The sequence below is a fragment of the Heteronotia binoei genome, chromosome 5 (genome assembly GCF_032191835.1).
Source record: "Heteronotia binoei isolate CCM8104 ecotype False Entrance Well chromosome 5, APGP_CSIRO_Hbin_v1, whole genome shotgun sequence".
Lineage (NCBI taxonomy): Eukaryota > Metazoa > Chordata > Lepidosauria > Squamata > Gekkonidae > Heteronotia > Heteronotia binoei.
Window position 1 is genome coordinate 41620639 of NC_083227.1, and position 13774 is coordinate 41634412.

General features: G+C 43.1%; 1 protein-coding gene across 1 annotated transcript; it reads left to right on the top strand.

Moving 5' to 3' along the window:
- Positions 1–601: 601 nt before the first annotated feature.
- Positions 602–9848, top strand: RPS5 (ribosomal protein S5). Its single transcript, XM_060239305.1, has 6 exons — positions 602–997; positions 3754–3859; positions 3983–4192; positions 5954–6082; positions 6174–6272; positions 9733–9848. The coding sequence occupies exons 2-6, from the start codon at positions 3755–3757 to the stop codon at positions 9799–9801; spliced, it is 612 nt and encodes a 203-aa protein (XP_060095288.1). The 5' UTR covers positions 602–997; position 3754; the 3' UTR covers positions 9802–9848.
- The last annotated feature ends 3926 nt before the right edge of the window (positions 9849–13774 follow it).

Sequence of the window (13774 nt, forward strand, 5' to 3'; positions counted from 1 at the left end):
TCTGGGATAGGAAATACCTGGAGATTTTGTGGGTAGAACCTGGAGTTGTTTAGAGCGCGCCATAGACTCTCCAAAGCAGTCGTTTTCTCCAAGGGAACTAATCTTTGTAACTTGGAGAACAAATATGGGGAGATCTCTATGCCTCACCTGGAGGCTGGCAACACTACATGCCTCTTAGGGTTGCCAATCAATATTGGAAAATACTTGGAGACTTTGGAGTGGAGCCTGGAAAGAACGGGGTTCTTTTTTTGGGGGGGGGGGCTCACCATGGCACAATGCCATAGAGTCCAACCTTCAAAGCAGTCATTTTCTCCCTACCAGCTGGAGATCAGTTATAAAAGCGGGAGATCTCCAAGCCCTACCTGGAGGCTGGCAACTCTACACCCTTACATGTTTGGGTTCTTGACAGATTTGTTTCTTCCTATGCAATATCCTGGAAAATAATATTCGCGGCACTACTTTTCTGTCTTTGGAATGTATCAAATGCAGAATTTTAACTACCGTAAGGGCACCATGCTCTTACTTTAGAACCGCTCTTTGGCTTTAAACAAAATGCCTAACACGCACGCCCCAAGAAGAAGCATGACTCTTATGCGCGCATGCGCTACAAGCAAAATGCTAACCTATTGCACATGTTTTACCCATCTACCGAAAGCAAACCCGAAATAAAAGAACCTTTAAAATCAACAGGAAGTGGCCCGGTAACAGGGGAAAGGGAAACCTTTAAAAGAAATCCCAATGCACACGTTTGATATTCCGGAATTTTACAGGAGCTCCAAGAAAATAACAAACCTCTATTCCGCATGCGCGAAAACGGAGGCCGGCACGCGGGGATTCCACTTCTATCCGGTTGCGGAGATCGGGAGCCATTTTGGGAAAAGTAACTGCGCCTGCGTAACATGCGCCGGAAGCCGGTGGCCCGTGGATAAGACTCTGGGCAGCCCCGCGTGTGGCCCTTTTCCGTGTGAGCCAGCGGAGGGGAGCGACTAGCCTCCATGTGAGTCTTTGCTGCGGAGGGGAAAGGACTGGAGACGGGGCAGTGCATTTGCGGAAGGGGAGCAGTTTGGAAGGGGGGGCGTAGATATTTGCGGAAAGTGAGGTTAAGAAGAGACTTGGGGGTAGAAAGGGGGGACAGAAGGTGGAAGAGGCCTTAGAGGCATGGGAGGGGTCAAAGTTTTGGGAAGGATCATACCTAGATATAAAGGCAGTGTTAACTAATGTTCCGTCTAAGATGCGGAGGCTTGTGAGCAAAAATTCTACTTTCTGAGCTACTGGCATTAAAGTTGTGAGCTACTGCATAAATTAGTTTGCTCTGGGGCCATCCTTCCTGAGCTAAGACAAAAAGGTGTGAGCTGGAGGCTAAAAATCTGTGAGCTAGCTCACGCTAACTCAGCTTCGAGGGAACACTGGTCTTAACTGCTGCTTTGGGGGCGATGTGCACTTCTCCGCCCACACCTCAGTGTTTCCTTTGGCTTCGTTGAACCACGCCTCTCGCTGATTCCTGGACTTTTCTTTCCACCTCCACCAAAGCCTGAGCACCACATCCAACACGATGTCCGTTTAAGGCCCACTTTACAACCAAAGGGGAAAGAGCCTGGGCTTTCCCGGTTAAGAAAAAGTGAACATCTGGAAAGCACAAAAAAGCAGTGCAACCTTGCTCTGCAGTCCTAAACAGACTTGCACCCTTCTGAGGTCATTGATATCAGTGTGTAATTCTGCTTAGGATGGCATTTGTTAGTATTTCCTTCAAAGGAGGAATTCTCTGTCGCAAACTAGATCTGTCAAACTAGATAGGGAAGGGATGGTGGCTCAGTGGTAGAGCATCTGCTTGGTAAGCAGAAGGTCCCAGGTTCAATCCCCGGCATCTCCAACTAAAAAGGGTCCAGGCAAATAGGTGTGAAAAACCTCGCTTGAGACCCTGGAGAGCCGCTGCCAGTCTGAGTAGACAATACTGACTTTGATGGACCGAGGGTCTGATTCAGTATAAGGCAGCTTCATATGTTCATATGTCCTAGTCTTCATGCATAGAAAAGGCTGTCCCATTCCAGACTAGCATCCCAAGGAGCAAAATGGACTGGATTTTTTATTTTGCCTGTTTATGTAGCAAAATTGTATTTTATTGTTTTTATCTGCGTTAAGAATGATGCATCTACCCTGGATGTTAATGCCCACATTACTATTTATCTATTCCATATATAAGCTAGGGTTTATATAGTCTGTGTCCCATGGTTTGGGCTACCAGATTTCTTTACACAGGAATAAAAACTGTAACACTTTTAAAATATTCCTGCACAGAATTTTAGTTTCACCCTTTCTGGGGATGAAGTAACTTTTGTTTTTTTTTTTGGTCCAAAAACTTTTTTATTGAATTTAATAAACATACAAATAAAGCAGTCAATGACTGTATCTGCAATCATTCTTTGTGTATAAGCATAGCATACCAGCAGAAAACAATATATATATATATATACACACACAAAATACAAACAAAACAACACATACATACATTCACACACACATACATACTTGGCAGCTGAATTAAAAAATAAGTACTCTGTCCATATATTAATTACATCAAATTAATAATGTCATAATATCTACCAGGTATACATGTATGCATCTGATCTACAGGACCAAAAGAAAATTTAAGAAATGGAAGCCACTTGTACATCAGAGAATCGTTACCTGGAATGAAGTAACTTGATTGATGTATTTGGGGATTTGCCAGGCAGTAAGGGTATTAAATGAATAACAGCATTTCTGGTAAAGCCATGTATACGCATAGTCCAGTGTTCAGTCCTAGCCAGTTATGATGAATAGCCCTTGTAGCCTTTAGGCTGCTCTGTATTGACAATTAGTGGGAAGAATAACAGGAAGGATCTAATCCTCCCACCCACCCCTTTCCCCAATTATGGCTGTTTTAAATAAGTAAAGATAGTAAATAATAGAGCATCATCATCAAATAGGTATGGTTTTATTGCATTTGAAACTCAGGAAGATGCATAAAAGGTTCCACAAGAGGCTAAAAAACTAGATGTAAGAATAAGGAAGTAAACATTGGTCTAGCAATAAGAAAATGAGTAGGGATTCCTTGATCTGGTATAACACCTGCAGCTGTTAGAATGTACTTTACCCTTTCCACTGGATATCCTTATGCTATACCACAATGATGTGGCTTATTTCCGTACTCCTGAAGTTGTCACTAATTCACAGCTGTGGCCTTTGCATTCTGTTTACTCTGTAATGGGAGCCTAACCTCTGTGTGTTTGTGTGTGTAGGGAGAGAGTGAGAGTACTGAATTTGAAGCCTGCCTACATAATGCTTTTTTCCAGATCAAGGTTAGACATGGGTCTGGTGGGTGCAGGTTTGATGCAGCTGATGCATTTGATGCATGGCCCAGACTGGTCCGTTCTTGTCAGACCTCAGAAGCTAAGCAGGATCAGCCTTGGTTAGTACTTGGATGGGAGGCCACCATGGAAGTCCAGGCTTGCCACGCAGAGGCAAGCCACCTCTGAATGATTCTTGCCTTGAAAACCCTATGGGATCTCCATGTTGGTTCTGACTTGATGGCAGTTTCCACCACCACTTGTATTTGGATGACGGGTCTCTTGTGTTTATGGGACATTGACAGGAACTGTTTGGTGAGGGGATCACTTTTGTGTAGTAAGGATGGTGGATGTAGCATATATATTTTCCAAGAATTAGTGCAGGTTGAACTGTTTAAGGTTAAATAGCTCTTTATTTCATCTCTAGAATGACGGACTGGGAGACAGCCCCTGCTGTGGCGGAGACCCCTGACATCAAGCTGTTTGGGAAATGGAGCACTGATGATGTGCAGATCAGTGACATCTCCTTGCAGGTATGGCTGTGAATGAACTCTGAAGGCAAGACTTTGTAATTTCTTTAGCTTAGGGAAAGGTGGAACCAAATTTCCATTCCTGAATTTCTATCCCCTAATGTATTTCTTTATATACTTCTGCAGGATTACATTGCCGTGAAAGAGAAGTATGCTAAGTACTTGCCTCACAGCGCCGGCCGCTATGCTGCAAAGCGCTTCCGTAAAGCTCAGTGCCCCATCGTGGAGCGCCTCACCAACTCCATGATGATGCATGGACGCAACAATGGCAAGAAGCTCATGACTGTCCGCATCATCAAGCATGCCTTCGAAATCATCCATCTGCTCACAGGAGAGGTAAGGGAAGGGGCTTATGCAGTCAATAGCTTGTGACATCAGGATTTGCTCCTGGAGGCTGGAGCAGCAAAGATTTTCTAGGAAGGAGTGACCTAGTAGAAAATAATATCTTCTGTGGTTTGTCTTCAGACTAAGTTGGGTGCAATCGGGTTGACCTGATAACTGATGTTTACAGTCCTGCCTCCACTTTACTCCTTGTTAGCATAGATGTCAGTTTTCTGGCAGCTGCATAGGCTTTCTTTTCTGATATTGTCCAGGGATAGAAGAATTAGTGGCTGTTGTACTACAGCCCAGCATTTTGGTAGATACTTGCTCATCACCCTTCATTTAAGGCCAGGAGAGAGCTTGCATTGGGAACTGGGTTTAATGCAAGGTCTAGCTGACCTCCTTGAATGGCTGGCATAATGGCACAAAAAATTTTCAGTTACTGTTTGTGCAATTTTAATATAACATTTCTCAAACCATAGTAGCATTTCTGCACAGGAGATTTCCTAGTGGTTGCTGAGTAACTGGTTCTCAGTTTCTTTGCTCATGCGATTTTTGCACATGAAACAGGATTCATGGGTTCCTAGAGCTTTTGAATTACCTTTTAAGCCTTTATAAGTTCTTTGGAGTGCTGTAAAGAGCAAAACATACTAATGAATTGTGTAAGTCTGTATTTTAGTGAGTTTGCTGTGTGTAGTATCATTTTTATGTTACTTGCAGTTAGCTTTATGTGCTTGGGGGACATTCAAGTAGGTCTTTACTTATAGACATCTTTGAAAGGGATTAGATAAAAGAGAGATATGTCAGGGGCAACCAGCTGTGATGACTAAAAGGAACCTCCACATTCAGAGACAGTCTCTGAATCCCAGTTTCAGAAGGCAACTCGGCCTCTATGCCCTGTTGTTGGCCCTCTAGAGCAGGGGTGGCCAACAGTAGCTCTCCAGATGTTTTTTGCCTACAACTTCCATCAGCCCCAGCCATTGGCCATGCTGGCTGGGGCTGATGTGAGTTGCAGGCAAAAACATCTGGAGAGCTACTGCTGGCCACCCCTGCTCCAGAGGAACTGATTAGCCACTGTGAGAGGAAGAATGCTGTGCTAGATGGCCCAGTGGTCTGGTATTATCTAGCAGGGCTCTTATGTTCTTAAGTTGTATCCTTATTTTGATATGAGATTTGTAGCTTGAAGGTAAAGGCAGCCAGGGCTTACAGAATGCTTTTCAGTCCTTGCATAGATATGATCTCTGTTTTCTAGCAACAGTTTTACGCTTTGTGATTTGCTTTTTTCATTGGCAAGAGAGTACCAGTAATAAGCACCAGATAGCTGATAACGAAGAGGAGCTGTAAGTTGGCAAATAGCACATGCTTGGCATGCAGAAGATCTGAGGTTCAGTTTCTGGCATCTCCAGTTAAAAACAGTAGCTACAAGAGGCCTGAGACCCTGGTGAGCTGCTTCAAGCTTGAAGAGGATACTAACTTAGATGGTAGATGCCTGCCCATCACACCCTTAGCCCAGCTAATTAAGGCAGATTCATATACATGCTCATTGGCTGTGGAAATCTGGAGCTAGTGGAATCATCCTGTTTTACTATATGTTCATCTTTACCTTTCTCTTTTCCAGACAGGAAATGGATTCTAGGATGAGTCATTTGGAAACTCTTTTTAAAAGTGTAACTAAACAAACTTAGATTTAGATCATTTCTGAGTGGTTCAAGCTGTACATTTGCCTCGCATAAATGGATGCAGTTATGCTGTGACCGATTCTGTCCTTTGTTATAGAACCCCCTGCAAGTCCTGGTGAATGCCATCATCAACAGTGGCCCTCGTGAAGATTCTACCCGCATTGGTCGTGCTGGTACAGTGAGGAGGCAAGCTGTCGATGTCTCACCTCTGCGCCGTGTAAACCAGGTACGGGCTCTTGCTGACCGAAAAAAAGCTGGTTGGTAGGTATTGTCTCAACTGACTTTTTCTAGCTAACATCTTTTGTTTCTTTCTGCAGGCCATCTGGCTACTCTGCACTGGGGCACGTGAAGCTGCATTCCGCAACATCAAGACTATAGCTGAGTGCCTGGCTGATGAACTGATCAATGCAGCCAAGGTGGGTCTAAGACATGGGACTTAAGACAGTGACTGCCTGTTCAAGGTAGAATCAAGAGGTGGGGCCTCAGGCTTGAGTAGTACCTAGCATCCAGGAAGATCTTCATGGGTGGTTCTCAGGAGGAGCAGTAACTTCGCAAAAAATGTAGGACATGCAGAAGGTTCCAGATTCAGACCCTCTCACCTTCAGTTAAAAGTGACAGACTGCCACTTCTGAGCCATTTTCAGTATGGGATCCAAGTCCTCTTGGAAAACTGGCAGTAACATTTTGCGAGATTCAGATGAAGACAGAACATTTTGGGAGATTCAGAAGAAGACAGAATGATGACAGGATGACCTTGACAGGCTGGAAAACTGGGCTAAAATCAATAAAATGAATTTTAACAGGGATAAATGTAAAGTTCTGCATTTAGGTAGGAAAAATCCAATGCATGGTTATAGGATGGGGGAGACTTGTCTTAATAGTATGTGCGAAAAAGATCTAGGGGTCTTAGTGGATCATACGCTGAACATGTGTCAACAGTGTGATGCGGTGACTAAAAAGGCAAATGCAGTTTTGGGCTCTATCAACAGAAGTATAGTGTCCAGATCACGTGATGTGATGGTATCGCTTTACTCTGCTCTGGTAAGACTCACATGGAGTATTGTGTTCAGTTTTGGGCACCACATTTTAAGAAGGATATAGACAAGCTGGAACGGGTCCAAAGGAGGGCGACAAAGATGGTGAGGGGTCTAGAGAACAAGTCCTATGAGGAAAGGTTGAAGGAGCTGGGGATGTTTAACCTGAAGAGGAGGCGGCTGAGAGGTGATATGATCACCATCTTCAAGTACTTGAAGGGCTGTCATATAGAGGATGGTGTGGAATTGCTTTCTGTGGCCTTGGAAGGTAGGACCAGAACCAATGGGTTGAAATTAAATCAAAAGAGTTTCCGGCTCAACATTAGGAAGAACTTTCTGACCGATAGAGCGATTCCTCGGGAGGTGGTGGGCTCTCCTTCCTTGGAGGTTTTTAAACAGAGGTTAGATGACCATTTGACAGCAATGAAGATCCTGTGAATTTAGGGGGAAGTGTTTGTGAGTTTCCTGCATTGTGCAGGGGGTTGGACTAGATGACCCTAGAGGTCCCTTCCAACTCTTTGATTCTAGGGAACAGTGAACAGGCCCTGGTTATAACATCAGTTTTGGTCAGGTTCAAGGCATGCAATTTTAACTTTTCTTGACTGCTTCAGTAGCAGTTTACAAGAAGAGGTGCCCAGGATAATTTTATGGGTTCTTTTTTAAGCAGCAGGACAGTAGCTGCTGGAAAGTTAAATAGTGATACCAGTAATATACACATGCCTGATAAATTAAGTCTAGTTAACCACAAATTTTACATAATAGATACTGTGGGTTTTTTTATAATGTGTTCTTTCTAAAGAAAAAAAGAAAGGAAAAAAATCTTAAGATCAACCAGTGAATAAAAAGCAGGGGACAGGGGTTGCATATAAAGTAGAAACAAAAATATAACAACAGTGGTGGCATATCTACATATAAATTTCTATAAACAGTTTAGAAATATCTCAAAAGTCTGTATGCAAATATCTACATGTCTTGTATTTGAATAGATAAAGTTGTACGGTCCTGATTTACAGAATGCAGTCATTTATTTCTCCAATATTGTAATACATATCTTTTAGCTGTAATATGGATATGGAGGACCCATTTCCAATTGATTGTTGATTAGCCTCCAGAAGTTGGCAGTTAGTTTAAAAGTATATAACAGGGGTGGCCAACGGTAGCTCTCCAGATATTTTTTTGCCTACAACTCCCATCAGCCCCAGCCATTGGCCATGCTGGCTGGGGCTGATGGGAGTTGTAGGCAAAAAACATCTTGAGAGCTACCGTTGGCCACCCCTGGTATGTAAGCATCCTCAAACATTCTAATACAAAAGTGATACGAGTAACAACTCTCTTTTATAAAAACCACATACGTTTAAGGACAAGTTTGATCCCCAGCGGTAGTTGGGTTTTCAGGTAGCCGCCTCGAGGTTGACTCAGCCTTACATCCTTCCGAAGGTGGTAAAATGAGTACCCAGCTTGCTGGGGGGAAAGTGTAGATGGCTGGGGAAGGCAAAAAGCCTGTAAAAGTCTGTAAAAAGTCTGCCGTGAAAACGTGAAAGCAACGTCACCCCAGAGTCGGAAACGACTGGTGCTTGCACAGGGGACCTTTCCTTTCCCCGTGAATTAAAACACCACCGATAACACACTTAACTCAGTCTTTTACTAAAGAGTTGCTATGGTGACCATTATATCCGAGATAAAACTTGATGAATGACACATTTTACAAAATAGATAAAACAAGCAGGGGACCTGTAAGGACTTGCAGTGGGCCTCTGATTTCCCCTTCCCCCACAATTTCCTCTTTCCATTATTTGAAAAGCTCCCATTGCCTCTCTCCTGCTTCCTTCTCTCCTGCCTGTCCACCAGGCGTCCTACTTTTATCTTACCTCCCTTCAGCTTTTCTTCCTTCCTCCCTGGCAGTCTCTGCCTGGGAAAACTGTGGTCCCGGTTGTGTGGTGCTGGCTGCTGGGCCAAGCCCTGTTGTACAATGGGAAACCTGTAAGGATTTGCAGAGGGCACCTCACTTTGTTTATTTAGTGGATTTAGTATTTAGTGGACTTTCCCTTTCCCACTCTATTTCTTTCCTAGCCTCTGGCAAGCATTCCCTGCTTCCATCTCTCCTTCCCACTCACCTGTCTTTTTATCTGCCTCCATCTTCATTTCATTTATACCCCACCTTTCTCCACTGTGAAGACCCCAATCATCTTACATCATTCTCTCCTCTATCAAAACCCTGTGAGGTAGGTTAGGCTGCAAATGTAATTGGCCCAAGGTCACTCAGTGTACTTCTGTGGCAGAGTTGTGATTTGAACCTGGGTTTCCCAGTTTCTAGTCTGAAACTAACCACTACAACACTGGCTTTTGTGGGGTGGCTGATGTTGAACTGTAATAAAGCAGCGAGTCCTAGGCAAGTGATCTAAGTTGTATGGTGTCAGGTTGCACAATGACTTGAGCTTGATGTGTCCCTCCTCAAATGTTATCTTACACACACACACGAGTTACCTATTTAAACTTCATTTGTTTTTCAAACGTATCTGAATCCGCCTCCATTTTTTTGCCCATTCATTTTTAGTATCTTTACATTCTACCACTTTTGTACATTAGCGCTGTATGTTTTTGGGGAAAAAATCTGTCTAGTTCTCAACACTAAATCACACCAACACCTGGTGAAAAAGGGTTTCTGTAACTTCTTGCCACCTAGACAATTTATGTCAATTTAGATGGTTCAGTTACAGATGTTCAGTGGTATTCATCTTTCTTGTAAAGAATTGATAGGAGGAGATTAGAACACTCTGGTCCACTAGTGTTGGGTTGGAGCCATGCTTTTTAGTCCTTGTCTCACAGCTGTTTCTTATTCCTAGGGTTCCTCCAATTCCTATGCCATCAAGAAGAAGGATGAGTTGGAGCGTGTAGCCAAGTCCAACCGTTAGAACTGTTGCTGGAGGTCCAAAGAAAATAAATTCATTTTCATACTGTTCTGCTTCTGTCTGAATTGCAGTCCATTTTTTTGATGTGCATTGAACAGTCTGTGATTGAAAGAAGAGTGCCAGCTATGACGTCATGGCCTCGTTGCATGGGGCTTTTGCCAGGCAAGCTTCCTTTTGAAGTCTGCTTCGGGTTTGGGAGCATGGTGTGATGTGTACTGATTTGCGTGTACTTAGCTGAAGAATGCAGTCTAGCTTCATGTTCCAACTTGGCTCAGCCATGCACATTCATTATTGGGGAGGGGGCACCACTTTTGTGCCCTATAAACTGGGGGGGAACCCATGCTTATCTGATGACCCAGGTTAACCGGATTTTGTCATATCTTGGGAGCTAAACAGGGTCAGAGATAAGAGTCCTGCTAGAACAGACCAATAGTTCAGCTAGTTGAGCATCCTGTCTCACACAGTGGCCCACAAAAGCCCCAATAGATGTATTTAATCCTATGCAAAGCTAGGTTTTCCCATATAAGGGAAGTAACTTTTATTTCTGCACATGCCAGTTTTGTGGTCCCCGAGCCTTATGTTTGACCCCTGCCCTATGGGGTTGCCATAATTTGACTGCAACTTAATTCTTTATATGCACACAAACTAGACCCAATCAAGTTGAGACATCCTTGTCATTTGCCATTAGTGTCATAATGTGTTCTGGTAGTTGGATGAATGCAGTGTTGTTTCCTTGATAAGAAAATTAGCAGAGTTGTGAGCTGAATATACTCATAGCTTTGTAGAATCATGGCTCAGGGGAAAGGTGCCTGTTGTATGCAGGGTGAAGTGGCAGAATGGCATTCTGTAGGGCAGGGGTGTCAAACATGTGGTCTGGGGGCCAAATAAGGCCCCTGGAGGGCTCATATCAGGCCCCCAAGCAACTGTCTGTCATCTGCTTCCTTCTCCCTATATCTTGCCTCCTGCATAACAGCTTGCTTTGCAAGGCTTGCTCAATTGCACTGGAGCTACGGAGCAAAACCTCTATTTTCTCCATTAGCTGAGGGAGGAAAGGGGGGAGAGAGAGCTTGCTTTGCCAAGCTTGCGCAATCACACAGCCCAACTACTGAGCCAAGCCCCTCTCCTATTGGCTGAGGTGTCTCCCCCCCTCCCACTGTCTCCTGGGGGAAGAAGAAAAGAGCCAGAGCTTCCTTTGCCCAGTTCCCTGGATCCCATTGGAGAAATACAAAGAAAGCACCTTTAAGACCAATGAGTACTGATGTTTTAAGCATGTTTTAAGTTATTAAAAAACATAGTTGTGTCCTTTATAAAGTTTATATCTCTACTACCTAATCTTAAATAGGTACACACATGACCTGGTCCAACCCGATATGCCCTGGCCCAACAAGGTTTCATTTATGTCAGGTCCGACCCTCATAACAAATGAGTTCGACATCCCTGTGTAGGGCTTGGGGCAGAAGAGGGGAAATGTGCTTTACTGCTTTGGGAGCTCACCCAGGTCTTTAAAGCTTTTGTTGAATGTTACCCAAGAGAAATGTTGGGCCCTTTCTGCTGACTCATGCAAGGGAAAACAAGGAATAGAAGCACCCTCTTCCCAGCTGTGCCTCTGGAAAAGCCTAAAAAGTTTGGCTCTGGTAGAGAGGCTGTTGAAAGGAGAATAAATGCACTGCGTGTTTCTTCATCAAATAGTGCATTTACCTAGATATAATGTTGAAATGTCCATCCTAAATTTTGGGGCCGTTTTCAAAGATCTTGAACAGGTAGATTTGGCAGGAGAAACCCCACCTCATTTGTTTTAAGGGTTGCATTTGAGTTACTGGGTTTGGCTAGGGATGGAACTGAATGACCAGCTATTCTGCAGCAGCTGCTTAAAGCCTCTGGTGCCCTGGGAATTCAACCTCTGAAGAGCTGGTCAGTTGTAGTACAATGTTCTCTGGCCTTAATCTGAGAGGATGCCAGGATAAAACAGTGAGGATGTAAACTATTTTGGGTTCTCACTATGGAGAAAGGCCGATATAAATGAAGTAAATAAATTTAGTGATGTTTGGATTGTGTGGTCACAGGTGAAATTACAGTGGAAATCTTGATTAAGGTGGCATCCAGGAAATGACAACCACATTAGCTTAGCCTTCCTGCTACTGAATATAATTAAATTGGACTGTCCATCCATATACAAGCTAATTTTTAAAATAACCATTCTCTGAGCTGCATCCAATCAAAGCTACATCCACATAATCCATTGTTTTGCAAGACAAAGTCTGTTCAAAACTTAATAATTTTTGTGGTAACTTAAAGGCTGTCAGATCTGGAATGCACTTCTGTGTGTGTACGTATGAAATCTTGGCTTATGCATCAGGAAGTCTTATTAACAGAAGAATCCTTTTGTGGTTGCAGCAACAGTTAATATCTGTTCCACTGAAGTCTAAAGAGCTTTGGCCAGGCAGCCTGTGAATTCATGTCTGAAGGGGGATTTGAACATTGATTGTCTGCCCTGATGAGACCAGTGAACCCTATCAGCTATTTGAACAAATGGTCTTAAATGAGGAAATTGCTACTCCTCCATGGCTATGCATTTATCTGCAGTAAAGATACTTTCTTTGCCTTCAATTGGAGCCAAACTGAATGCAGTTTGTGCTTTGCATTGAAGCTCATACTGTAGTCAGTGTCATCCTAACTGAAAATCTAGTGTCAGGAATTTCCCCCCATTTTTGTTCTATAAAGCTATGTTCAGTCTTTACATATGCACATGCAATAGAGTCACTAACTGAACTGCATTTGAAATATTTTTTTAAAAATATACCTACAAACTTTATTGCAGAAAGACACCTTGTTTTGAAATATTTGGCACACACAGCCGAAACCTGTATGGGTTTTATAATTGTGCTTTAATTGTGCTTTAAGATTAAATTACTTGATCTCTTGGATCAGTGTGATTGGGTGGAATAGCCTCCTTTTGCTAGGCCTGTACAACAAACAGAATTTTGCACACTCTGTCCATTAAGTGTATTGGTTTATTTTTATAATTCTACTGCCATTCAAAGGGTAGGGTAAAAATAATAATTGTCCTCTTAAAATTCTGGCTGTAGTCCTCTCTTGTCCTTTAGATTTCTCTGGCAGTTGTGTTTACAATAACCTTTGTCAGCTACATGTCCTACAGGCTGAAGGTTTAAAAAAAACAACTAAAAATTTCCCAGAGATTATCTGAGTACTGAGGCATCTCCCCAGCACCAAACACACAGAAAACTTGGCTTGAAGTTGACTTCGAGATAGTTATGAATCCAATAACAAGCTGCAGGAACTCATCGTTAGAGCATTTTGCTAGCAAAAAAGATCCCTCTACGGTACAACAACCCATAATGCAGGAAGTGTAATGATTATCACCTCAGAGAAGACTGCAGTAAAAGCAAGGTGATACATACAATCAACAGTGCTATGATCCCATTCCCTTTAAAAAAAGCCGCCTCCTGAGCTGTTCTCTCGCACTACAGTTCTAATCCCTTGACAAAAATGTCCTCCTGACCATTTCTGAGTCAGCCCTGTTTCATGTGCCTCAGTGTTGGCTGCTCTGACTGCCAGCCAGCTGTCTAGCCTATAACCAGTTGAATGAGGCACTTTAAGCTGTCATCTATCTCGAATCTTGGGATTTTTTTGTCATAAGCAGCCTTAGGTAAGCTGTGCTTGGCTTCAGCTGCTCATCTAGAATGTTTCCCAGGGCAGACATCTTGGTCTACGGTAGAAGAGCTAGATTCAGGTCCAGTAGCATCTTACAGACCAACCAAGATTGTCAGCTTTTGTGACTCTTCATCAGATACTGTCTGTAATGTGAAGTAATACTGGTCTACCTGACAGCATCATGGTAAGGACTAAATCAAGATAATGTCTGTGAAGTGTTTAGAATGCTGAAACTGGTAATCTTTAAAAATGTGATTGTTAACTTGCATGCTCTGATAAGACTCTCCTTGTAATCAATGATCTC